At 44.0% G+C, this 26572-nt stretch overlaps 1 protein-coding gene across 1 annotated transcript; it reads right to left on the bottom strand.

Moving 5' to 3' along the window:
• Positions 1–2451: 2451 nt before the first annotated feature.
• LOC106847382 (olfactory receptor 13H1-like) lies at positions 2452–3384 on the bottom strand. Its single transcript, XM_014866636.2, has one exon. It carries the CDS (start codon positions 3382–3384, stop codon positions 2452–2454), a length of 933 nt encoding a protein of 310 aa, XP_014722122.2.
• Between the last annotated feature and the right edge of the window lie 23188 nt (positions 3385–26572).

Below are 26572 nucleotides of genomic sequence, written 5' to 3'. Positions count from 1 at the left end.
ACACAGACAACCAAGTCCCATGGCTCACATTTTCAGCATTAGTCTCACTACAATCCATTCAAAGACATCATGTATTTGTGGAGCCGTGTTTTCAGTGATTGCCGTAAAGAAATCAGGTACCATATGCAAATCCACATGGAATTAGGAATGAGGGGGCACTGTCCAGTCTGATTCTGAGGTGTGAGAGGTTGTACAGTGAACAACATGCACAGACAACATTATGTGTGCATCATCTGCAACCACATCCCTGTTCCTACCTCAGTTTCCTTTCTTTGTCTTTCTGATACTCTCTGTCACTTCCTGCATCTCACTAGAATTCCTCCACTCCCTTTCTCTCTCTGATTTTCTCTATTTCTTCCTATTTACTTCTCTCCTAGAATCTCCTTCTATCTGAATGTACTGTTCTCCCACTTTTGGAATTTCTGTCCCCCTCCCTATTTTCACTCTCCTTCTCCCATATTGTCCTCTTTCTTCTTTTCTTATTATCTGTGCATCCGCAGACTAAGATTTTTATCAGAGTCTATGGAAAGCTCATTTATTTAGCAATCAACACATTTTATGCACAGGCACTGCTCTGCACCATTGGGGAAACAACAACATGATCATTGCAATAATCAGTTGAGTACCTGCAGACACACCACAGACTTAAGGCATTTTGAATTCAGAGATCATATATTCATGTCCACATGTTCTCATTATCTAAATGCTCTATTCTTGCAGCACCCAGCACCTATCATATGTATAAGGGAAGTGACTGTGGAGTGATGGGATAAATACATACCCAGGCTTTATGAGTGGCTGAAAGCACATCATGCCCCCGTTGGGGCCTTTTCTTCTTCTTTAAAAAACAATGGAGCTTGACTTCACTTTACTCCATAAATATGCTTTAAGGTCACCTTTGCACAAGACAGTTAGCATCACCTGCCTCCCTTAGCCGTCATCGAGACCATAGTCTCACTGTGATTTCAGCACCACGGACAGATCTCACATAACAGAGGGGTAGGGCAGATTGAGTCAAAGGCTTAACCATGGAGATAGTTGCCTGCTTTCTCCGTGCAAAGTACCAGTCTTTCCTATAAAGATAATATCGAACTTATGGACAAGGAAACAATGCAAGTAAAGTAATTTGGAGAGTTTAGTACACAGCAGTAGTTAAACATGCCACCTATGATTATGATTTTCAAAATTCTCTGCAAAATGGGAAAGTATGACACCTCTGTCATAGGGGATAGTGTAGAGTCAGCCAGGCCAGGACAGAAGGGAACAACAGCCAGCTGAAGACTTAATATCTAGTCTTTTCCTTGCAATATTCAGCAATGATATGCTGCAAGGGCACATCACATCAGATGAACTGGTTTCAATCTTGCCTGTACCAGTGTCAAGTGGTGGTCTTGGGCTAGTCTGTCACTCTATGTGCTTCAATTTTCCCCTTTTGCCAAATGGGACCACACTAGAGAGCACTGGAGAGGGAAGGGAGGGTGTTGGGAGAAGCAATCATCACCGGGTCCTGAGTGTCCATGCAGCTTCTTCATGGGAATGCCAGGACTGCAAACCAGATGACTCTTTCCCAAGGACAACCTTTAGGCTTGTGTTGGCAGTGAGAAACCTTGCAGCATGAAAAGACGTCTCCTACACAGAGAAAGAGCACACTTGCTTCCACTGACTATAAAGGCAGTAAATCCTCCAAACTCAGTGTTCCTCTCTTATAACACAACTAACTCTATTGATGGCATCCACCATAGGTCCTCTGGGTCACCCCTACGGAACTTGGAGGACATGAAGAAGTGATGTAAAATAGCATGAAGTGTTGACTACTACTTAAACCACAAGTAATCAAGTCCTTTCTCTCTGACTCAGAATTCTCTAGTCTTCTACCAGCATCCGCATAACAGGCTAGTTGATATGTAGAGTGAAATCCCAGATCTTTCACAGTTCTTGACAGAGAGACACTATCCAGGCAGGAAAGTCCAAATCCACAGAGCCCACTAAGGGAGCGATACCAGTGCCTTTGTAATACGCACACCATTCGTGGCTTCTTATGGTGAGCTAGAGGCAGCAGAGGAGGCTACAGTCAGTTCTTCCTGGAGCCTGGCCACTGAGGCATGAAACCAGCCATGAGTGGAGTAGGTCAACAAGTGAAGGGGACCTCTATTCATGTTTTTCTATCCTCCAACTACAGAGAACTTCAGAGGTATACACGCACTTACTGGACATGAGCCTCCTTCATTCTTTGGCTGCCTACTTCTTCCTTTGTTCTACTGCCTGTTCTTCCTGGTAGAGGCAGTAGCATAGAACTACTCTTTCAAAATGTGAGTGAGTGAGTGTGTGTGTGTGTGTGTGCATGAATAACACACTCTCAATAGAAATGTTGAAAAGAATAATTCATTATTCCCAGTGAGAAGTAGACACTCTGAAATAATAGTTTATTTCTTTTCCCCTCAACATCAGAACTTAAAGGTCAATCTTTTTCCCCAAGAGCCTCCTGAAGGCCTCTTTCATGTCCTTGTTCCGCAGGCTGTAGATGAGGGGGTTCATCATGGGGGTGAGGACGCCATAGGAGATGGAGATGATCTTGTCTCGGTCACGGATGGTCTTGTTCTGAGGCATCATATACATGGAGATGGCCGTGCCATAAAAGAGGACCACGACAATCAGGTGTGAGCCACATGTGGAAAAAGCCTTGCCATGGCCCTGCATGGACTGCACCCGCATCACAGCCATCAGGATTCTTCCATAGGAGCCCACAATGAAGGAAAAAGGAGCCAGCAGGGTCAAGGCACCGGTGCCCACCACTAACGACTCGTAGAACCTCAGGTCAGAGCAGGCAAGCTTGAGCAGAGCTGGGAGCTCACATGAGAAGTGATTGATGACCTGGTGACCACAGAACTCCAAGGGCATAGTCAGCACAGGGACCACAGTCAGAAGGAAGGCTGCAGTCCATGAAGTCCCAGCCAACAGGCCACAAAGCTGGGGTCCCATGTGCACAGAGTAACGCAGGGGGTCAACAATGGCCACACAGCGATCATAGGCCATGGCAGCTAGTAGAAGACACTCAACACCACCCAGATAAAGTCCTGTGGCCATCTGGACCCAACAATGTCCTAGCGAGATAACAGGAATGGTTGCCAAGCAGTTGATGAGCATCTGGGGTACACTGCATGTGGTGTAGCACATGTCCAGGAAGGACAGGTTGCTGAGGAAGAAGTACATGGGCGTATGGAGCCGGGTATCACAGTAGATCAGGAGCAAGATGAGGCTGTTCCCAAAAAGGGTGATGATGTAGGACATGAGTAATAGGCAGAAGAAGATGGTCTGAGCCCATGGGTACTGGGAGAACCCAAGCAGAAGGAAGTAGACCTCTTCTGTGCTGTTCTGGCTGTCCATGCTCCTGCTGAAACTCTAGCTGGGTGGGAAAATATGGATCATCTTCAGGGGGTGTTCAGAAACTGGCAGCTTCATATAGATAAGGTTTGACTCTTTCATTCACCAACATGAATGTGCTCCTGCACACTGCTGTCCAGATTTCTGCCACTTTACCCTGCAATCCTGTGTCCGATCCTGGAAACGTTGCCTAATACCTTCTACCATTCAGCAGCACTCAGTGACTAATTCAATTATACAATCATTCATTGATTCATGGATTGAGGGGCTGTGGGATGGATTGCATTATTCATTTGTTGACTATTTTACATACTGGATAGTGGATTATTTCCTTCACTCATTTATAAGTGAGTCATTCACTCATGAATCCATTTAGGGATGCATTCAGTCGTTGTTTCTCTAAAGGATTCATTTACTCATTCAACAAACATTCTTGAACAGCTACTAACTAGGTCCAGGCTTTATCCCAGGGAAGAGAATTACAATGGGAAACAAGGGAAACAGGTTCTGCCCTCACAAGGTTGACAGCCTAAGGGAAAATTGGAAAACCCTAGTGTTCTAAGTTTGGCTCACATTTGTTCTTTAATTGGCTCCCATTTAGCAATGAAAACATTTAAAATCATTTAGAGACGGGATGTGGACCTGCCCTATTCTGATGTGGACTCTCTCCAGCTTACTTATCACAGTCTCTGGGACACTGAATATGTGTGTCAGCTGCCATTTACCATCATGCTGAAGCTGTAGAACCTTTCCTTCTGGCCTGATTCGCCTGTTGAGCTGTCTGCTTGGTGTCCACATTTGTGTTTATGTGTCATGATGGAACAGAACTCTTCTTCCTCTCAAGTGTGGGATATGCAGACAGCTTTCTTTCCTCCTACATCATTCATTTATTAATTCTTTAAGAGAACTAACTTACATTTTTAAGCTTTAAATTAATATACATAAAACTCACTGGTTTTGCAGCTCTGTGAGTTTTAACATATGTATAGATTCCTGTAATCACGCCCAGAATGGAGATAGTTCTGGGTGATCCTCAGGTGTCACTTTTGCCAGAGTTTAAATCCTAGCTCTGTCACTCAGTTGCTGTGTAAACTTGTAAAAGCCTAGTCAGGATCCTGAGTTCATCTGTAAAATCAGAATAATTAAAGAATCTTCCTCACAGGGATGTTGGGAGGATTACTTGCAATATGCTTAAGAAGTACCAAGCACAGAGGCTGCCATGTTGTAGATGCAAAATAAAGGCGACTATTTATTTTATTAATTATCCCCAATGTTCAATTAATCATGTCTAAAAACTTGCAGAAATGGAAAAAAATACTGCAAAGATAGAACAAAACCCATGAGTCCATTACCAGCTATTTCCAACTGTTAATAATTTCACTATAACTCATTTGCAATCTATTTGTGGCTGCACAAAATCATGGAGACACACAGGCACAAATGCATACGCAGAAGCAAAACAGAAATGTATATTTCATCCTATCTTGTTACCTGCTGTTCTTCACTTACCAAGCTAGCATTGATATATTTCCATATAAATGAATCAGACTTACATAATCCTTTCAAATCATGTTGTAGTTCAAGGCATCAACAGGTGTGTCGTGGTTTATGTATTTAATCCATACTTTTGAAATTTTAGATTACTTCCATTTTTAACTACAATAAGTAATACTTCCTTAAGTATTATTATATACACATCTTTGCACACTTGTAAGATTATTTCCTTAGGATAATTAACAAGCAGGGAAATCCCTCAGCATAGGTTAAAGCTAGATATTAAGAATAATATTAATAACAAAGGTGAGGTATAAAGGAAATCTAAAAGAAAAATAGCATGCCCTGCCGTTTATTCATTCAACATTACTTCAACAAATGTTTAACACCCATTTCCCAAGACTTTGTTCCAGGTACAGAGACAAGCAGTAAAGAAGTTAACGTGCCTGAAATCAAAATAATTCCAGTTGGAGTGGAGACGAGATTATAGCCAACAAGCATGTAAATAAATTACCAAACAAACCCCCCAACCCTGAAGTGGGGTATCGTGGGGACTGGGGAGGAAAGGTATGCAGATTGTGCTGGGTTTTGTCCTTGGTGAAGAATTTGAACATCCTTAAGGAAAAGGGTCTGGCAAGGGGACTGATCATGGCCCCTACCTCACAGGAAGAGTCACCACGCTCTGGAAGCCGGTGTCACTGTCACCAAGTCTTTTCACTGCTCATGGTCTCAGCTCCTCATCCGGGAACTGGGAAGAATTGCCCCCACCATGTGTAGATGTGAGTTGGGGGACTGAATGAGAGGAGAGCAGTGAGGCAGGAGACTGGCCAAGTCCATCCTAAACACTGAATAAATACAAGCTCTCCCACCTTTTCCCTTACCAACCAGGAGCTCCCACTGCTCCTGGAACGACCAAAGACTTTGCTCTGTTCCCACTGCTCTCCCTTCCCTGAGAAACTGTATCTGCATGTATCCTTCACCAAGTCCTGCAACTTCTAGGAATTCATCATACGGATATGATCACACACACAAAATGAGAGATCAATAGGACTAGTTTCAAACACAATTTTAAAAAATGTTAAGTACTAGTTTATATTCCGGAAGATGGAAAACTATCTCAATATCTATAAATTTGAGACCAGGTAAAAAAAATTATGATCCGTCCATAACACAAAATACTATGCAGAAAGGAACAGAATAAGGCAACTTTTTATACTGATACAAATAGATTTCTAATGCATTGTTAAATGAAAATGAGGGGGAAGCAAGTTTGATGGAGGCAGTAAGTGGGACGGGAGCAGTGAGTGTGCTACAGTGAGGGAAAGAACAGTGGGCATGCAGCAATTTTTTTAACATGGAGGAGAAAATGTCTGTATACCTTTATCTCCTCCTGTGACCTGACACCCAAATTGAATACTGTCATTTGAAGGGGATGCAGGGGGATATGTGTGTAGGATGAGACAGCACAATGAGAACACTACAGTATCTGCCTGGCGCCTGTAGGAATTTGAGTTTCTGACATGAGTGAAAGTGACCCTGCCCTAATCTGAGAGGACAAAAATGCTTCCCAAGGAACTGATGGAAGAATGTTGGGAGAAAAATTGACCCTGTCAACATGGCAAAGAGGGAGAAGGAAGAGCATACCAGGGAGAGGGAACAGGTTGGAGATGGAAGGATGGAAGCATGGCCGGATGATGAATGAATGGATGTGTGGATGGATGAATGGGTGCGTGGATGGATGGATGGATGGATGAAGAGATAAAGATGTATGGATGCAACATCCTCTTCCCACACTTCTCCCATACCCAGCCACACACCTGGACCTAGAAGGGTCTAATCCAGGAACTTCATCCTTTCCTTCCATGAAGAGACCACACACAAACAGGATTCAGGCTGCTCTTGAACATAGAGGAGAAGAAGAACATAATTCCTAGCAGCGCATGTACAAATTCTTGGATCCCAGCACTTTCTCAAGCAGTATCCCTGAGAATAATAATGTCCCATCTCCCTCTCTCTCTATCTTCCCCTTCAGTCTCCCACACAGCCTTCTGAAAGCCCTGTGGAAATGGAGAGGCAGGGAAAGAACTGAGGAAGCTGAGACAGCTGAGTAATTGAAAGCCCCTTCCCCTTGCAGTCTCTGGAGGTTCCTGGGCACCACCTGGGGAATCGATGCTCATTAGCAGAAGATTGGATGTGAGTGTTGGAAAAAAGAAAACTTTCAGGATCCCTCAGAGTCATTAGGGGAAACTTTCAGTGTGAGTGGTTCCTCTTTCCCACCAGCATCTGTGCTGCTGTGAGTGTGCAGGTGACTGCAGATGGAAACTCACGGTCTGGACATGTGGGTGTGATCCCAGCTACATCATGGATCATTTACAGGGCCTTCTGAGGGTGACACTCCTTATGTGTGAAATGGACAGTGAGATCCCAGTTGTTGTGGCCCCAAGAGGACTCACAGACTTGGAGTGAGAACACTGTGGGTGACTCTGATGTGAGAAAGAGAGAAGCAGCCCTGGACACACAGAGACTGGCACTCACAGCCAGGCCTTGGTGTTCTCCTGTGGAACATCCACAATGTCACAACATACTGACATCAGACAAGGCCATTCTGTGACAGTCATGGGATGAGACATAAGCAAGACCACCTTGTAATCTGTGTGAACACAGACAAAGACGTGCATTGGCCAAATGTAACCAAGGCCTCTCCAACTTTTAGGGTGACTGATACACCACAGTTTTCCCCAGCCTGTCCATGTTTTAGGACTGAAAGTCCTGTGTCCCAGAAACTTCTCAGTGCTGTGCAAACTAGGAGGTTGGTCAGCCTACCTGGAATCTTGAGAAGGCATGTTGCTATCCTTGGGCTTCAGCTTGTGCAAAGCAAGTGAGGGGCTTGGACCCTTAACTGGTTTTCAAAATCTCTCTAGGGAGAAAGTAGGTTTCTGTTGGTTGTTTGTTGGCCCAAAAGAAACAAAGGCAAAAGCAAAGCTTTCTGGGAAAACCACACGATCTCACTTATACATAGAATCTAAAAATGTCAAGTACATAGAAGCAGAGAGTGGATGGCATAACCAGGGGCGGGGAGGTGGGGAGTGGGAGATGTGGGTCAAATGGCACAGAGCTGCAGTTACATGGAACGAACAAGTCTTGAGGTCTAATGTACAGCATGATGACTATAGTTAATAATACTGTGGTGAACACTGGAAATGTGCTGAGAGAGTAGACCTCAGGTGCTCTCATCACACGCAAAAAAATGGTACCTTTGTGAGGAGATGGAATATTAATTAGCATGACCATAGGAATCATTTCACTATATAGTATACACAGTATATATAGTACATAATGTATATACATTGTATCAAATCATCCTGCTGTATGCCTTAAATACATACAATTTTTATGCAAAAGTTACATAAAAAGAAGAAATTAAAGAGGACCTACATAAACAGAAGCATGGTATGAATTTGAATAGTCAATCACTGTAAGTTTCATTTTTACCTGTAATAGTTTATAGATTTTGTCATCCCAATCAAAATCCCACCTATGTATATGTTTGCAGTTATAAGTGTGTGTGTGTGTGTGTGACCAGACCAACTGAATTTAAAACTTACATGGGAACATAAAGGACCAACTCTAATGGAAGGCAATGCTTATCTCAAACCTACAAAAATTAACAGTAAGGAAATCTGACCAACAAATCAGCCAAGAGAGCAAAGAAACAGACCAACATATGGAGGTTTACTTCATTTATAGGAAAAAATGGCATTGTCAAGAAGTGAAGAAAGAACAGCGTTTTCAATAAGTGGCTTTAGTCCAAGTCACTACTACTAAGAAAAAATGTGTGATTTTCTCAGACTCAAACTATTCTGCAAATTAGGTTCCCTCTAGAGTGACGTCAGCATCATGGCAGAGTGAGCTTGCCCGGACTCTCTCCCCTCCAACATACAACACAAAGGAGCAACCATATTCCAACAAAAAATATCCTAATAGCACAGGAATCCTCGGAAACCCACAGCAGCAAAATGACGGAGGGTGGAGAGGCTGGAGCACCACCCCCCCCCCCCCCCCCCCCCCCCCGCAGGAGCTGGAACATGGTAAGAGAGATCTTTGCTCCCTCCCCTAACGACTGGGATCGCGGGGGTGAGGGAAGGAGTGGGGCGGGGGGGGGGGGGGGGGATGTGTGTCCGCAGGATCACCCAGGATTCCCTAGTGCCCTTGCAGCCTGGAGGGAAGCCCTCTAACAGGGTGAAAGCTTTTGCCTGGGGTGACCTCATCTAGCCAAGACCCAGGAGACCAGATAGTGAGAGCTGATTGGGAAACCTGGGTCTGCAGGCAAGAGAAAGTGCCGCCACCCCAACCGGCGCTGTGCCGGCCATCTCGGCTGAAGGCGGAGGGCTCAGAAGACACGGTTCTCAACCCACCCCACCTAATGGCAACAGGCTGTAACTGCAACTGAATAATATCACTGAAGAAAAACCGTACTTCTAGCGTCAAACAATTCATAAAAGCTCCAGACCAGAAGGAAAACAATAAAAACACAGAATTATGTCCTGAGGACTTGGAAATAAATAAACTAAATGACAATGATTCAGAATAGCTATAGTCAGAAAACTCAATGAGGTAAAGGAAAATGTAGAGAAACAAGTCAACGAGTTCTGGAGTTACTTCACAGAAGAGATTGAAACTATAAAGAAGAATCAATCAGAAATACTAGAGATGAAAAATACAGTTGATCAGATAAAACAAAATATGGATTCCCTGAATGCCCGTGTGGACGCCCTAGAGGAGCAAATTAGCATAATCGAAGATAGACAGGTTGAATGGCTCCAGACAGAGGAAGAGAGAGAACTAAGACTAAAAAGAAATGAAGAAAATCTCCAAGAAATAGCTGACTCAATCAGGAAATGCAACATAAGAATTATAGATATCCCCGAAGGCAAAGAAAAGGAGAATGGAGCAGAAAGCTTGCTCAAAGAAATAATAGAGAACTTCCCAAATCTAGGGAATGAGAGAGAAATGTGTGTGGAGGAAGATTTCAGATCTCCTAGATATGTCAATGTGAAAAGACCTACTGCAAGTCATATAGTAGTATGGCAAAAATGAATGACAAAGAAAGAATACTCAGGGCAGCAAGGCAGAAGAAAAGAACCTACAAGGAACCTGTATCAGACTTTCAGCAGATTTCTCTGCAGAAACCTTACAAGCTAGGAGAGATTGGAATGACGTATTCAAAACTTTAAAAGATAAAAATCTTCAGCCAAGAATACTCTATCCAGCAAAAAATATCCTTCAGATAGGAGGGAGAAATTAAATCTTTCCCAGACAAACAAAAGCTAAGGGACTTTGTAGCCATGAGAGCCCCTCTACAAGAAATCCTCAAGAAGGCCCTCATACCTGAAAAAAGAAAAAAAGGGAGAAAGTGGTCACAAAACCAGAGTAGGGAGACACATAGATAGAATCAGAATAGGATAGCAAATATTCAACTATAGCATTAGGATAAAGGGAAGGAAAACACCAAAAGCAAAGACAATCTTGTCACTTTAACCACAAACTCACAACACAAGTTGGAATAAGAGATGGAGGGGAGGGGGAAAGGGACTGAATCAGTCTAGGCTAAGGAAATAAGAGACCACCAGAAAATGGACTATGTTATACACGAGATTCTGAATACAAACTTCAGGGTACCCACTAAACTAAAAAACAGAACAGAGACACAAAAAATAAATAAGTAAAAAGCTAAGAAACCCAGCATAAGAAACTGCAGAAGTCAAAGGGTAGGCTAAAACAGGATGAGAAGCAAAGGAAACGCAGGAAAATCAGAAAATTAGTGACAGAATGACAGCATTAAGCCCTCATGCATCAATAATCACCCTCAATGTGAATGGATTGAACTCTCCAATAAAAAGACACAGAGTGGCAAGATGGATTAAAGAAAAAGATCCAACAATTTGTTGCCTCCAGGAAACACACCTCAGCTCCAATGACAAATACAGGCTCCGAGTGAAGGGGTGGAAGACGATACTCCAAGCTAATGGCAAACAAAAGAAAGCAGGCGTCGCAATATTTATACCAGACAAAGTAGATTTCAAGATAAAGCAGGTAAAGAGAGAAATAGAGGGTCAGTATATAATGATCAAAGGGACACTACATCAAGAAGAAATAATGCTTATAAATATCTATGCACCCAACACAGGAGCTCCAAAGTTCATAAAGCAACTCTTAACAAACGTAAAAGAAGATATCAAAAATAACATAATAATAGTAGGGGACCTCAACAGCCCACTCACATCATTGGATAGATCATCCAGACAGAAAATCAACATGGAAACAGTGGAATTAAATGAAAAGCTAAAACAGTTGGACTTAATAGACATATATAGAAAACTCCATCCAAAAACAGCAGAATACACATTCTTCTCAAGTGCACATGGAACATTCTCAAGGATGGACCATATGTTGGGAAACAAGGCAAGCCTCTATAAATTAAAAAAAAAATGAAATAATAACAAGCATCTTCTCCAATCATAATACTATAGAGCTAGAAATTAATTACAAGAAAAAAGCTGAGAAAGGGACAAAGATGTGGAGATGAAACAATATGCTATTGAACATGCAATGGATCCTTGAAGAAATTAAAGAAGAAATCAAAAAACATCTGGAGACAAATGAAAATGATAACATGCCATACCAACTCATATGGGATACAGCAAAAGCTGTATTAAGAGGGAAATTGATCGCAATACAGACACATCTTAACAAACAAGAAAAATCCCAAATCAACAATCTCAAATTACACCTAACTGAATTAGAGAAAGAAGAACAAAGCCCAAAGTCAGCAGAAGGAGAGAAATAATAAAAATCAGAGCAGACATAAATGCTATTGAAACCAAAAAGGCAGTAGAAAGGATCAATGAAACAAAGAGCTGGTTCTTTGAGAAGATAAATAAAATTGACAAACCCCTAGCCAGACTTACAAAGCAAAAAAGAGAAAAAGCTCAAACAAACAAAATCAGAAATGAAAGAGGAGAAATAACAGACTGCACAGAAATACAACGGATTATAAGAGAATACTGCGAAAAACTATATGCCAACAAAATGGATAACCTAGAGGAAATGGATAAATTCTTAGACTCTTAACAATCTCCCAAAGCTAAATCAAGAAGAAGCAGACAATCTGAACAGACCAATCACAAGTAAAGAGATTGAAACAGTAATCAAAAGCATCCCAAAGAATAAAACCCCAGGACCAGATGGCTTTCCTGGGGAATTCTACCAAACTTTCAGAGAAGATTTAATACCTATGCTTTTCAAGCTATTTCAAAAAATTAGGGAGGATGGAACACTTCCTAACACATTCTACAAGGCCAACATCACACTGATACCAAAGCCTGACAAGGACAGCATGAAAAAGGAGAACTACAGGCCAATATAGCTGATGAACATAGATGCAAAAATTCTCAACAAAATTTTGGCAACTCACATTCAGCAATTCATCAAAAGGATCACACATCATGATCGAGTGGGATTCATACCAGGGACACAGGGATAGTTCAACAACGGCAAATCAATCAACGTGATACATGACATCAACAAATTGAGGAATAAAAACCACATGATCATCTCAATAGATGCAGAGAAAGCATTTGACAAGATCCAACAGCCATTTATGATAAAAACTCTGAACAAAATGGGGATATAATGAAATTACCTCAACATAATAAAGGCCATATATGACAAACCCACAGCCAACATCATACTCAATGTGCAAAAACTGAGCACCATCCCCCTGAAAACAGGAATGAGACAAGGATGCCTTCTATCACCACTCTTATTCAACATAGTACTGGAGGTTTTGGCCAGAGCAATTAGGCAAGAGAAAGGAATAAAAGGAATCCAAATAGGGAGGTAAGAAGTGAAACTCTCGCTGTTTGCAGATGACATGATCTTATATATAGAAAACCTCAAAGAATCCATTGGAAAACATTTAGAAATAATCAACAACTACAACAAAGTTGCAGGGTATAAAATCAACTTACATAAATCAGTAGCATTTATATACTCTAATAATACACTAACAGAAAAAGAACTAAAGAACACAGTACCATTCACAATCGTAACAAAAAGAATAAAATACCTTGGGGAGAATTTGACTAAGGAAGTGAAAGACCTATACAACGAAAACTACAAGGCTTTCCTGAAAGAAATGGATGACAACATAAAGAGATGGAAAGACATTCTATGTACATGGATTGAAAGAATAAACATAGTTAAAATGTCCATACTAGCTAAAGCAGTCTACAGATTCAACGCAATCCCAATCAGAATCTCAATGACATTCTTTACAGAAATAGAACAAAGAACCCTAAAATTCATATGGGGCAAGAAAAGACCCTGAATTGCTAAAGCAATCCTGTGAAAAAAGAACACAGCTGGAGGCATCACAATCCCTGACTTCAAAACATACTACAAAGCTACAGTAATCAAAACAGCATGGTACTGGTACAAAAACAGGTGCACAGATCAATGGAACAGAATTGAAAGCCCAGAAATAAAACCACACATCTATGGAGAGTTAATCTTTGACAAAGAAGCTGAGGGCATACAATGGAGAAAAGAAAGTCTTTTCAACAAATGGTGCCGTGAAAACTGGAAAGCCACATGTAAAAGAATGAAAATTGACCATTCCTTTTCACCATTCACAAAAACAAACTCAAAACGGATCAAAGACCTAAAGGTAAGACCTGAAACCATAAAATTTCTGGAAGAAAATATAGGCAGTACACTCTTTGCCATCAGTATTAAAAGGATTTTTTCGGACACCATGTCTTCTCAGACAAGGGAAACAATAGAAAGAATAAACAAATGGGACTTCATCAGACTAAAGAGCTTCTTCAAGGCAAGGGAAAACAGGATTGAAACAAAAAAACAACCCACTAATTGGGAAAAAATATTTGCAAGTAATATATCTGACAAACAGTTAATCTCCGTAATACATAAAGAACTCACACAACTCAACAACAAAAAATCAAACCCAATAAAAAAATGGGCAGGAGACATGAACAGACATTTCTCCAAAGAAGATATATGGATGGCCAATAAGCACATGAAAAGATGTTCATCATCACTGATCATCAGGGAAATGCAAATCAAAACTACACTAAGATATCACCTTACACCCATTAGAATGGCAAAATAAGCAAAACAAAAAGTAACAAATGTTGGAGAGGTTGTGGAGAAAAAGGAACCCTCATACACTGCTGGTGGGACTGCAAACTGGTGCAGCCACTATGGAAAACAGTATGGAGATTTCTCAAAAGATTAAAAATAGAACTACCATATGACCCAGCCATCCCACTACTAGGTATCTATCCAAAGAGCTTGAAGTCATCAATTCCAAAAGTCCCATGCACCCCCATGTTCATTGCAGCATTATTTAAAATAGCCAAGATGTGGAAGCAACCTAAGTGCCCATCAAGTGACGATTGGATAAAGAAGATATGGTGTATATATATACAATGGAATACTACTCAGCCATAAAAAGGATAAAATCGTCCCATTCACAACAACATGGATGGACCTTGAGGGTATTGCATTAAGTGAAATAAGCCAGATAGAGAAAGATGGTCTCTGTATGACTCCACTCATATGAGGAATTTAAACATGTAGACAGAGAGAACAGATTAGTGGTTACCAGGGGAAAGGGGGATGGGGGTGGGCACAAAGGGTGAAGGGGTGCAGCTACAACACGACTGACAAACAATAATGTACAACTGAAATCTCACACGTTTGTAAACTATCATAAACTCAATAAAAATTGACTTAAAAAATTAGATTCCCTCTAAAGAAAAAGATGAAACTAAAGTGAAAAAAAATAAATGTCTTAGAGGATAATATGAGATGCCTTTCTCTGGAGAATGTTTACACTTCTGAACCAGCACAATTGATAAACTCAACTACTTAGTTAAAGTAGTTAGACTACGTTAAAACTAAGCACTCTATCCCTCAAAAAAAAAAGTCAAGATCCAGTGTGGGAAATAATTTGTCACAGATATATTTCAGAAAGAGCTCATATCCTGAACACAGACATAACTCTTATAAAGAGAGAAAAAAACTTCAGAAAAAAAATTGGGGAAGAAATTTGAACTAACATATCACAAAGGAGAATATGAAAGGCTATTAGTACAAGGAAAAATCCCCAAACTCGACAGCAACTAGGAAAATGCAAAAGAAAACCCCATGTGATATTACTACAAACCCTTGTATACAGCTAACGTCAAAACAGCGCTAACTGCCAAGTTTGGGGATGGAAGATACATGGCAATACCCATTCACTATTACTTGGAATGTAAATTGGTCAACTCTGGCGACAAATTTGGCAGTATTGTTACCGAACCTGAAGTGAGTTCGCTCACCTGTTGCGCAGCAAGCCAATCTCTGACACCGGGTGTGGTGGAAGAAAGTAGGAATTTTATTTTTGCACAGCGCGGAGCAAGGAGAGAGGGCAGCTAACGCTGAAATCCCAAACTCCCCGAAAAGCTAAAAGGAAAGGTTTTCATTTGGGGCTTTAGGTAGGGGAGGGGGAGCATATGGCCTTGCTGGTTGGAGCTTTCCCACCAGCCTGTCTTTGGCCTTGAGACACTTGCAGACAGGAGGGAGCTCATGACCTTGCTGGTCAGCAGCTTTCCCACCAGCCCGTATCTCTTTGCGGGAGGAGATAGTCCAGGTGCTTGTCCTTGACAGTGTCTGTCTCCATGGAGGATGGTGGATTCAGGAGCCACGAAGCCAGAGAGTAAGCAGGGAATGGGTGTTTTGGTTTTAACCCCATATATGCTGGGTTTAATGTGGGGAAACTGATATCAGGGTCGATATCAGTATTTGCTAAAGGTTAACGTACGAAATTCTATGACAAAGCAATTCCGCTCTCACACGTGCATTTGATGGTCGTGCACGGACCTGAGCGCCAAGACAAGTACAAGAACATTTACAGCAGCGTCAAACAGGAACCACACAAATGTCCACTAACGAGTGTGTGAAAAATTTGACCCAAAAAAAGCAATAAAAATGTGCAAATGTCACTTACATGCAACAACATAGTTAAATCTCACAAATGTGTTGACCAAGATACCCAAGAAGATCTAGTGTATGAATTCATGTATATAAAATCCAAAAACAGCTAAAACGAAATTAGACTGTCAGACACCAGGATTGTGCCTGTGTTTTGGGGGAAGACCGAGGGTAGTGATGGAAGGAAGCATGAGTCTTTGAAATACTAAAATAGATTATCTTACTAGACATGGGTATGGTTGTATGTGATTACTGTTGAATAATCCATTGCATTGTAAAATTTTGTTCTGTGTACTTTTTCTATACGTATTATGTTTCACAATAAGAAGGTTTGAAGTAAACAAACTGTTTACTTTTCCATGACTCAAGAGCGCCCCCCAGGGACTACACAGGCACTTGATGAACTCAGAGGTATTCTCTCAAATTAGAATAGAGAAAATAAATGAGATACTTTTATACTGAGTATGTTCATATTTGTTTGGGATTTTTATTTAATAAGACTTTTCCCCCAGATTCTGGTCATTGTGCACATGGCCGGGAAAGGCTGCAGGACTGTGCATATGTCAGCGTCACGCCTCAGTGGGATCCTGCAGCCCTGGCATGGACACAGATGGGTGAGTGACTGAGGCTGGGTGTCACATCAGCTCACCTCCCAGACGGGTGCCTCAGAGCAGAGTGAAATGACACAGGCACGCCCAGCACTCCTGCTGTGAGCGTGGTCCTAGGAGGGTGCGCATTTGACAAGTGAGAACTCTGAGCTCAGAGAGGGGAGTCTCCTGGCTGTCTGGCCCTGAGCCCAGGTCTCTCTCATCAGCACCCCATCCTCTCTCTATGAACATCCAGGGCCAGGTGTCCTGGGCCACCTCCCAGAGGAGGGATTTCAGACCTGGCTTCCCTCTTCCCCTCTTGGCTCGCACATTTGGGGTTTAGGGAGGGTCTTAATAAGGTACATATGGGGCAGGGAAAATGCCTGAGACTCCAGTTTGGTTGTCCATGGAGTAGTCTCAAAAACTCTCTTTCAACCACACACACTCACACTCACACACACACACATACATACACACAGATGAAGAGATGCGTCTGAGTTCTCCTGGGGCTCATACAAATGGGGTTCATAATTACACGAATCACAATATTTCACATCCAACATGTAAACAGATCTGGAAATGACTGTCGTTAAAAGATAGTTTGTTACTCACATTTCCAAGAGGCGGGACCTGCCATGCCAAGAGGGGTCGCATGGGGAAGCACCAGGTGGGTCACCAGGCAGAGTGAGGGGGCTTCTTGATTGTGGCTTCTGTGGGGAGGAAGGGGGAAGGCTGGCTGAGCAGGCTTGCGATGGGCTGGTTTGTATCATTTCAGCGGGCTCTGTGCGTAAGGACTGTTCCTGGGTGTCTGGTCCTGCCCTGGGAGATGAGGGCAGGAGGATAGCCCCTGGGAGTGTGAGAAACCATAGGGGAGGTGGGGGGCCGTGGGCTCAGGATGGGTTGGTTTGCATATGAGGGCACACTCTCAGAAGAGTTGTTTCCCGTCTCCAGGAATTGGCCCGCCCTGGGAGGAGCAGTCCCTCCAGGGTCGGCAATGCCCCAGAAAAAAAAAAAATCAGAAATACAGAAAATAGGGGCCATCCCCATGGTGTAGTGGTTAAATTTGGCCTGCTCTACTTCAGCAGCCTGGCTTCACGGGTTTGGATCCCAGGCAGGGACCTACTCCACTCATCAGCCATGCTAGGGTGGCGACTGACATACAAAAAACAGAGGAAGATTGGCAAAGATGTTAGCTCAGGGCTAATCTCCCTCAGCAAAATAAAAAAGAAATACAGAAAATAAAAACCATGGTTGGAACATACATCCTCACGAAGGCCCCCTTACTCCCTTTGGATCTTAGCCATCTGTGGAGGTGGATGGTTATCTTCACCGACATCACTTCCCTTGAAATTCCAGGGGATTTAAATATCACATAGATGAGTGTTTCTCAACCAGGGGCAATTTTGCCCCCAGGGGACATTTTTGGTTGTCACCACAGGAGGGGGCTGCTGAGATGCAGGGATGCTGCTCAACACCATACAGTGCGCTGGACAGCCCTGCCCCAGTGCAGCAAAGAAGTATCCGGCCAAAACTTTCAGTGGTGCTGAGATGAAGAGACGCTGATACAGATGATCCCTGCCACACCCTGGACTACTTACATATGGATGGCAGCTCCTCCAGACATGTCCTGTCTGAACACCCGTAGCCATGCACTCTCATCGGCATTGATATTATCAGTAATTGAAGTTGATCCATCTCCTGGGCTCAAATATCTCATCTCCATCATCACCTCCCATCTTCCAAGTCAATACCTCTCTTCGCCTGATACCAAAAATCCCTTCATCGCTTTGGGACCGACACGCCGTTGACTCAACCATCTTCCGCTGACCTCACCCCATCCCAAGGTCACCTCCCATGGTCAATCACTAGACTCACTTCCTCATCACACACTAGACTCTCTTTTCCACATTCTGCCTCCTGTTGCTCTCCTGGACAAACCCACCCTGCACAGCTCTGCCTGCCTGCTCTCTTCCTCGCTATGAGGACGCACGTGCTGGTGTGGGCCATCCACTCCCCACTGACTGACAAGGCAGGGGGTACACTGAGAGTCTCTGGGGATGGCAGTCACGGGGGGCTTCCCTGAGGAGGTGACTTCTGATTAGAGGCCTAGATGGAGACAAGAAAGAACCACATAATGACTCGGAGGAGGAGCAGTGGGAGGAACAGCAGGTGCAAAGGTCCTGAGGTTAGTTCTTTGGAGGGACAAAGAAAGGCTGGTTGGCTAGAATCTAGTGATCAAGGGGTAGATAAAGTCAGCAAGGGTTTGGGGATCTCAGCAGGGCCTGGCAGGACACCAAAGAATTTATTCTGAGGAAAGAAAGAAGCCATTGGGGGATTTAATCAAGCTTGTGCCTTCACTTCACTTTCTTCGTTCTCTAATTCATGCAGCTGAATGTGGCTGTGGCAAAACCTCTTGGATTCCACCCCTAAAAAAGATATGTTGGAATCCTAACCCTCAGCCCCTGTGAAGGTGACCTTATTTGGAAGTAGGGTCTTTGTAGCTGGTCAAGTTAAGATGAGCACATTAGGGTGGGCTTTAAGCCCTAATGGTGCCCTTATGAAAAGAAATTTGGACACGGAGACACATGCACACAGGGAGAGCACCTTATGAGGATGAAGGCAGAGATCGGGGAGACGCATTGACAAGCCAAGAAACGCCAAAGATTGCCCGCAGACCACCAGAAGCTAGGAGAGAGGCATGGGACCGAAGAAGCCAACACTGCTGACACCTCGATCTCGTGCTTCCAGCCTCCAGAACTGCAGGAGAATCCATTTCTGTCACTTAAGCGCTCTGTGTGTGGGACTTGGCTACCGCAGCCCCAGGAAGCTAGGGCACTGTCACTTTAAATTCATGATGACTCCTCTCAAGCGGGCTCTGAGTGTTGCCTGGCAACCAGCCCAGCTGGTCCTGCTCCTCACTCTCCTGCTCCCCCTGAAGAACATCCATCCCCTCTGTGCCCCCACACCCAACCCCCATGCAATGTTCTCCCCATTCTCACTCTCCTGGGTGAGCTTGCTTTATTATCCACTGAGAGAGAAGCAACCAGAAGACAATATGCTCAAGCGCTCACTGTCCTTTCTACCCACATGCCACTGTCTGTCCTGTGAACCCTGCCTTCCACTCCTTTGAGCTCATCGCAACCAGCTCTCCATCCACGCAGTGACTCCCATCCCTTCTCCCCACCCCTAGGACACAGCTTTAGAAATCCTCTCCTTTCTCCCACTGCATCAGCCTGGTCCCTCTCCTGGATCATTCGCACCAGTTAACAAATATATCTTATTGCTTTTTTTTAATGATATGGGTTGAATTGTGTCCCCCCAAAACTCCTGTGTTGAAGTCCTAACCCCCAGCACCCCAGAATGTGACCCTATTTCAACCAGAGTCTTTGCGGGTATAATTAGTTAAGATGAGGTCATACTGGAGAAGGGTGGGTCCTACTCCAATATGATCAGTGTCCTTATGGAAAGGGGAAATGGGGTCACAAAGACAGGTACAGAGGGAGAATGCCATGTGAATATGGGAGTTATGCGTCCACAAGCCAAGGAACCGCCTGCAGCGAGGAGAGAGGCCCGGCACGGAGCCTTCCCCAGCGCCGTCAGAGGGAGCCGGCCCGCTGCCACCGTGATCGCAGACCTCCGGCCTCCAGAACTGAGAGAGAACAGGTTTCTGTGGTTTAAGCTGCCCAGTCTGTGGCACTTTGTCCGACAGCCCTACCAAACTCATAGTTTAAAAAATATGTCCCTGAGCCACATTCTCTGCGATGGCCCTATTTCTATCTTTAAAATGAAATGTTAAGAAATATTGACTTCAAAATGTTTTAAAAAGCAAAATTAAAAAACATCTAATCAAAAGTTTACAAAATATGACATTATTTCAACTAGATAATTTCAACTCAACCAAATAACTGTTACTGAGGGATGTCGTGCATTTCGTGTGACAGGGCATCCTGTGGGTGGCGTGTCCGGGGCCTGTGGAATTCATAACGTCGGTGGATGATGGATTCATCTTATAGTTTCCTATCATTTCCAATTTTCTAGTATGAGTACATACTGCCAGAAGAAGGAAAAAAATTCAGTGAATGTTTTGAAAAAATATTTTAATGAAAAAGCTTAGGAAAGATTTGGGATGAAGAAGCCCCTGTCTCCTTATCTCAGTAAAGACTTGTGGACTGTGTATAAATACATAAACAAAAAACCCAAACAGATAGATAAGTAAATAAATAATGTTCCATGTCAATTATATCTCAATAAAGCTGGAAAAATTGATTTAAAAAATGAAGTTCTCAAAAGAGTTTTCTAGACAGCTCGAATGGGTGGACAACTCCATCAATACTGTTCTTACTGTGGTCTACGGCGCCCTGCGCTCTGCAGGGCCCAGTGGGAAATTCTCAGTCTTCCTTGGCCCAGAAGCATGACTTTACCTGGTTATTTATGCTTCCTCCCTAAATACTTCTTTTCTTGCCTGTCGAACACTGCACCTGGTTGTTCTGTCTCAGTCTCCTCTGCAGATTCTCTCTTTTTTTTTTTTTTTAAGATTCTATTTTTTTCCTTTTTCTCCCCAAAGCCCCCCCAGTACATAGTTGTATATTCTTCGTTGTGGGTCCTTCTAGTTGTGGCATGTGGGACGCTGCCTCAGCGTGGTTTGATGAGCAGTGCCATGTCCGCGCCCAGGATTCGAACCAACGAAACACTGGGCCGCCTGCAGCAGAGCGCGCGAACTTAACCACTCAGCCACGGGGCCAGCCCCTGCAGATTCTCTCTTTTCTCCTACATCTTAACTTTGGCCGGAGCCAGGCACCCATCCTTGGACCTCTCATTTCCTCCTCTGAATGAATTTCAATACCATCTTTTATGCTAGCGACTCCCAAGTTTAGACCTTTAGTCCAGTCTCCTCCCACGAAGCCCAGACTCCTCTATGTAACTGCCCTCTGGAAACCTTCAGTTGAGATCTATAGGAGAACTCAAACGTGGCACCCTCACCAAAGAGACCCTAAAGTGCCACCACCCTGTCTGCCTCTCCCACGATTTCCACCACCTCAGTTAACAGTAACTTGATGATTCGTGTTGCTCAGCGTTGAAAACTTCGGTGTCACGCTTGCCATTGTTTCTGACATACAAATTATAAGCCAGTAGTTATCAATTTCTAGCATACTAGATAGTTAACTTATTCAGTCATTAAGAGTCTTTCTTCTTCCAACAGAATAGAAGACTCAGGAAGGCAGGAATTTTTATTTTATTAGGAGATGTGTCCCTGGTGACTAGAGCAGTTTCTGGCACGGTAGGTACTAAAGAGATAGACAGATAGATAGATAGATAGATGGATGACAGATTTGTTGAATGAATGAATAAGCTCTCCAATTCTCATCATAGCCCTATGAGGGAAGTACATTTATTGTCTCCACTTTACTGATGAGAAAATGGAATCTCAATGTATCGATGCTTCTGAAACATTACATATTGTATTTCTGAGACCAAAACCCAGAAATTCTGATCTGGTGAACCTGATTGGGCCCCAGCATCAGCACCATCACCACCACCACCATCATCATCACCATGGTTCCTATATGGCACTTACCAGGTCAGACACCCTTCTGGGTTCTCTGAACTGCACAACACCCGCAAGAGGCGCTGCTGTTCCCAGCATTCTCCCCATCTTACACATGGGAGAAATTAAGGCACAAGAGCTAATGTGGCCTAGCCAGGAGCCAAAGCACAGAAGTCTAGCTCCATCATCCACACTTTTAATTACTGTATTTTTCAGCTGTCTCTAAAGCAGTGCCTTTAATCCGTGGGATGGTATATAGCAGAGGCTCATGTAATTAATCCCATTCATCATAACCAGCATATTTTTAATGAAATAAAATAGGAGAGGCTGGAATGTAATTTTTAAAACAGCAGCGCGCATTGCTATGGAGGATTTCATCCCTGGGGACACCACCCTGCCCTCCCCATAAGCGGGGAGGCACACGGAGGCTAAATCGTTGGCCCAAGGACATTCAGCTAGGAGGTGGTGGAATCAGGTTGGAACCTGGGTCCTGTGCAGCACAACCGCGGCGGCTCCTCACCACGGCTTCATCCTCACCCCGTCAGACCAGCGCCGCGAGGGTTAAAGATAAAGGCGCGTCAGGACGCCGGCTGCACTCCTGGCCCGGGCTGCACCGTCGTCATGGCAACCTTTATCTCCTCCGCTCCCCGCAAGCGGGGCCCCGGCCTCCGAGAGGCGAGCGGGCAGGAACATAGTGTTCCTTTCAAAGTCAGATCCCTTTTCACTCTTAGAAAATTGCGTTCAGAAAAACGCGTGCATTTTAAGTGTATTCCTTGCGCTTCCAGGAGCCCGTTGGCGAGGATTATTCGGAGGCAGAGGGAGCTTAAAACTGCCTTTCCTGGGCCTAAGGGACTGAGGATCCCAAGTCGGCTTAGAGTGACCTTTGTGCCATCCCCGCCCTCCCCCTTGATCGCAGAGCCATCGCTGCAATCTTCTATTTTTTCCATTTTCAAGGGAAAGACTTCGAGCAGGTTTTCCCCTTCTTCCTGTGGGGCAACAGCGCCCTCACGTGATCAATAGAGCCGACACTCCACCTCCTTTGAGAAATGAGGACGCATGTATCTTTGCAGCCTCTTTGGAGGGGACTGAAGAACAAAATTGTATTTATCGTGGTTTACATTTGGCCTATTTCCTTTTAACTTTTTTGAAAATAGAACTTATTGGTGATTTTTCTAATTATACTTAGAGCTAACGTTTCTCATCTGTCTTTCTCTGCCACTTCTCTCTACACATCCCCCTCCTACCCACTTTCCCATGAGACTCCTGCAATGGCTAATTTTTTATGTGTCAACTTGTCCAGGCTCTCGTACTCAGCGACTGAATCAAATGCTAATTCAGGTGTTTCTGTGAAGGCGTTTTGTAGATGCGGTCAACATCTGTAATCAGCTTGCACGAAGTAAAGATTACCCTCAATAATGTGGGTGGGCCTTGTCCAATCAGTTGAAGGCCCTAAGACCAAAAACTGAGGTTTCCCAGAGAAGGAATTCTGTCTCAAGACTGCAGCGGCAACTCCTGCCTGAGTTTCCAGCCTGCGGGCCAGCCCAACAATCTTTAGATCTACCACTGCCCACAGTCACCTGAGCCAATTCCTTAAAAGACATCTCAAGCTCTTGATAGATAGATAGATACAGATGACAAATATAAATACATATGTAGAGAGATCTATATATCTATACTATTGATTCTGTTTCTCTGGAGAACCCTAACTGATTCTATTTATATTATCACCCATTTTTTAAAACTTTTTATTGAGACTATGATAGTTTACAACCTTGTGAAATTTCAGTTGTACCTTATTGTTTGTCAGTCTTGTTGTAGGTGCACCGCTTCACCCTTTGTGCCCACTCCCAACCCCACCCTCCTTTCCCCTGGTAACCGCTAATCTGTTCTCTTGGTCTACATGTTTAACTTCCACATATGAGTGGAGTCATACAGAGATTGTTTTTTTCTATCTGGCTTATTTCACTTAACATAATTCCCTCGAGGTCCATCCATGTTGCTGTGAATGGGACAATTTTATCCTTTTCTATGGCTGAGTAGTATTCCATTGTATATATACACCATATCTTGTTTATCCAATCATCAGTTGATGGGCACTTAGCTTGCTTCCATCACCCACTTTTAAACTGGGAAAACCTAGAAATTAACAGCAACATCTTTCATCACAGTGAGAATCTGGAAACCTCATACGTGCTCTTCAGCTGAGGAGTGGCTCAATAAGTGTAAGGTGGCATTTGTGCACATGCCAACCTTGGACTTCTTTTACCAATAAGGAACAGAGAGATTAAAGTTGTACTTGAGAATACATCATAACATGACAATAATTATGTCTGAAAGGGGCCGACCTGATATGCAAGGTCTGGAAGTAACGTCACTTGAGAAGTAGTTAAAAGATCTTTGCACATTCTTTATAGAGGAGGAGTGTGTGTGTGAGCCCAGACTGTATCCAGTTCACCATATTTATGTGTGTGTGTGTGACAGATCGCAAAACAATGACCCTAATTTTCCATCCCTCCTTGAACCCACCCCCTTTGCGGCATGTCCATTTTTCCACTCCTCGAGTCTGGACTGTACTTGTAGTTCGCTTTGGCCAACAGAATGCCATGAAAGTGAAAACGTGTTCATGCAGAGCCTACAATTTGGTGGCTTTGCAGATTCGGCTCGCTCCCCGGGATCCTACCCAGCTGCATGTGAACAAGGTCAGGCTGGCCTGTTGGAGGACGAGAGACCACGTGGAGCAGAAATAAGCCGCCTCAGCTGAGGCCATCTCAAAGGAGCCAGCCCCCGTCGGCCCCGCAGCTGGCCGCAGAAGCGTGAGTGGGCCGGGTAAGACCAGCCCCGCTGCTCAGCCAAACCCAGCCCACAGCAAATTAAATAAAACATGGTTGTTGTTTATAGGCTCCGTGTTACTTTGCTGGGGAAGCCGCAACAAAGCGCCGCAGACTGGGCGGCTCACACAACAGAAATTCATCGCCGCACAGCTCTGGAGGCTGAAAGTCTGAAACCAGGGTGTCGGCAGGGCTGGTTCCTTCTAAGGGCTGGGAGGGAAGGATGCGTCCCAGGCTCCCTCCCTCACTGTGGATGGACATCCACTGCTCCACTGCCCGTATCCTTTTGCCGCATCTTCCTTCTCTGTGTCCAAATTTCCCCTTCTTATAAGGACACCAGACATAGTGGATTCGGACCCACCCGAATGACTTCATTTTAACTCAGTCACCTCTGTAAAGACCCCATCTCCAAATAAGGTCACATTCTGAGATACTGAGGTTAGGACTCCAACACGTCACTGGGGGAGGGGGCACAATTCAGCCCATAACAGGTAAACATACCTTTATAAAGAAAATGCTTGAAAAATCCTACTTAAAGGAAAGGAATGTTTGAGCTGTTCCCTTGAGAAAAATGTCCCTTCTAATGACTTCAGCAGAGTGGACAGGGGGAAGGTAGCAAATCACTGTAGTAAAACCATCACTGTTTTCCACCAAAGAAAAAATAGTGACATTTCTCTTGGTATACATATGGACTATTCTGCTTTTCTTCAGTAAAATCATACTTGCTGCTGTTTTCTATCAAAAATAAAGCTAATTGGGGCCGGCGCGGTGGTGCAGCCGTTAAGTGCACATGTTCCGCTTCAGCGGCCTGGGGTTCACCCGTTTGGATCCCAGGTGCAGACATGGCACCGTTTGTCGAGCCATGCTGTGGCAGGCGTCCCACATATAAAGCAGAGGAAGATGGGCACGGATATTAGCTGAGGGCCAGGCTTCCTCAGCAAAAAGAGGAGGATTGGCAGCAGATGTTAGCTCAGGGCTAATCTTCCTCCAAAAATAAAGAAATAAATAAAGCTAATTTTAATTAAGAACATGGACTTCTGCTTCTGGCCAAGATGGAGTAACAGGGACCAGATTTCCTCTCCCTTATGAAATAACCATAAAATGTGCAAAATAGAAAATACGCTGGTTTTTAAGACAGTGGACATCAGGCTACAAATGACAGTGATTTCTGAGATGTGGGAAGTGAAGGAGGGAGCCCTTTGATTGCCCAGCTTACCGTCTTCAGAGAGGTTCCAGGTCACGGTGCAGGGGAGGAATTGGGCCAGGCCCTGTGAACCCCTGAGTGGAAGAGACGGAGCTGAGAGTGCAGGAAGACCAAGGTGGCCGGAGTTTGTGGGAAGAGCCCCGAAGGGGATGGAGCTGCAGAGAGAGACCTCCAGAGAGCCGCAGAGTGACCCCTCCAGCACTTAGCAGAGCAATGACCCGAGGCCAGGGAAAGAACCACCCAGAAGGGTTAGAGGGAAGAGTGTGCTCACATCAGGCAGGGACACATATTGTCATAAATGCAGACTCTTCCAGCTTTAAAAGAAGAAAAAGCACAGCCGTGACCCCTACCACCCTCAGGAGATGCTCTTAGCACAGCCCACAGGAACCTGAATTACCTACATCTGCAGCCTCATCTCTTGGCCTTGCCTCTGTCGCAGTCAGCAATTCCCACTAAACTGCCATGTAACAAACAG

Source organism: Equus asinus, chromosome 26, assembly GCF_041296235.1.
Source record: "Equus asinus isolate D_3611 breed Donkey chromosome 26, EquAss-T2T_v2, whole genome shotgun sequence".
Classification (NCBI taxonomy): domain Eukaryota; kingdom Metazoa; phylum Chordata; class Mammalia; order Perissodactyla; family Equidae; genus Equus; species Equus asinus.
This window is presented reverse-complemented; position numbering and strand designations above follow the sequence as displayed.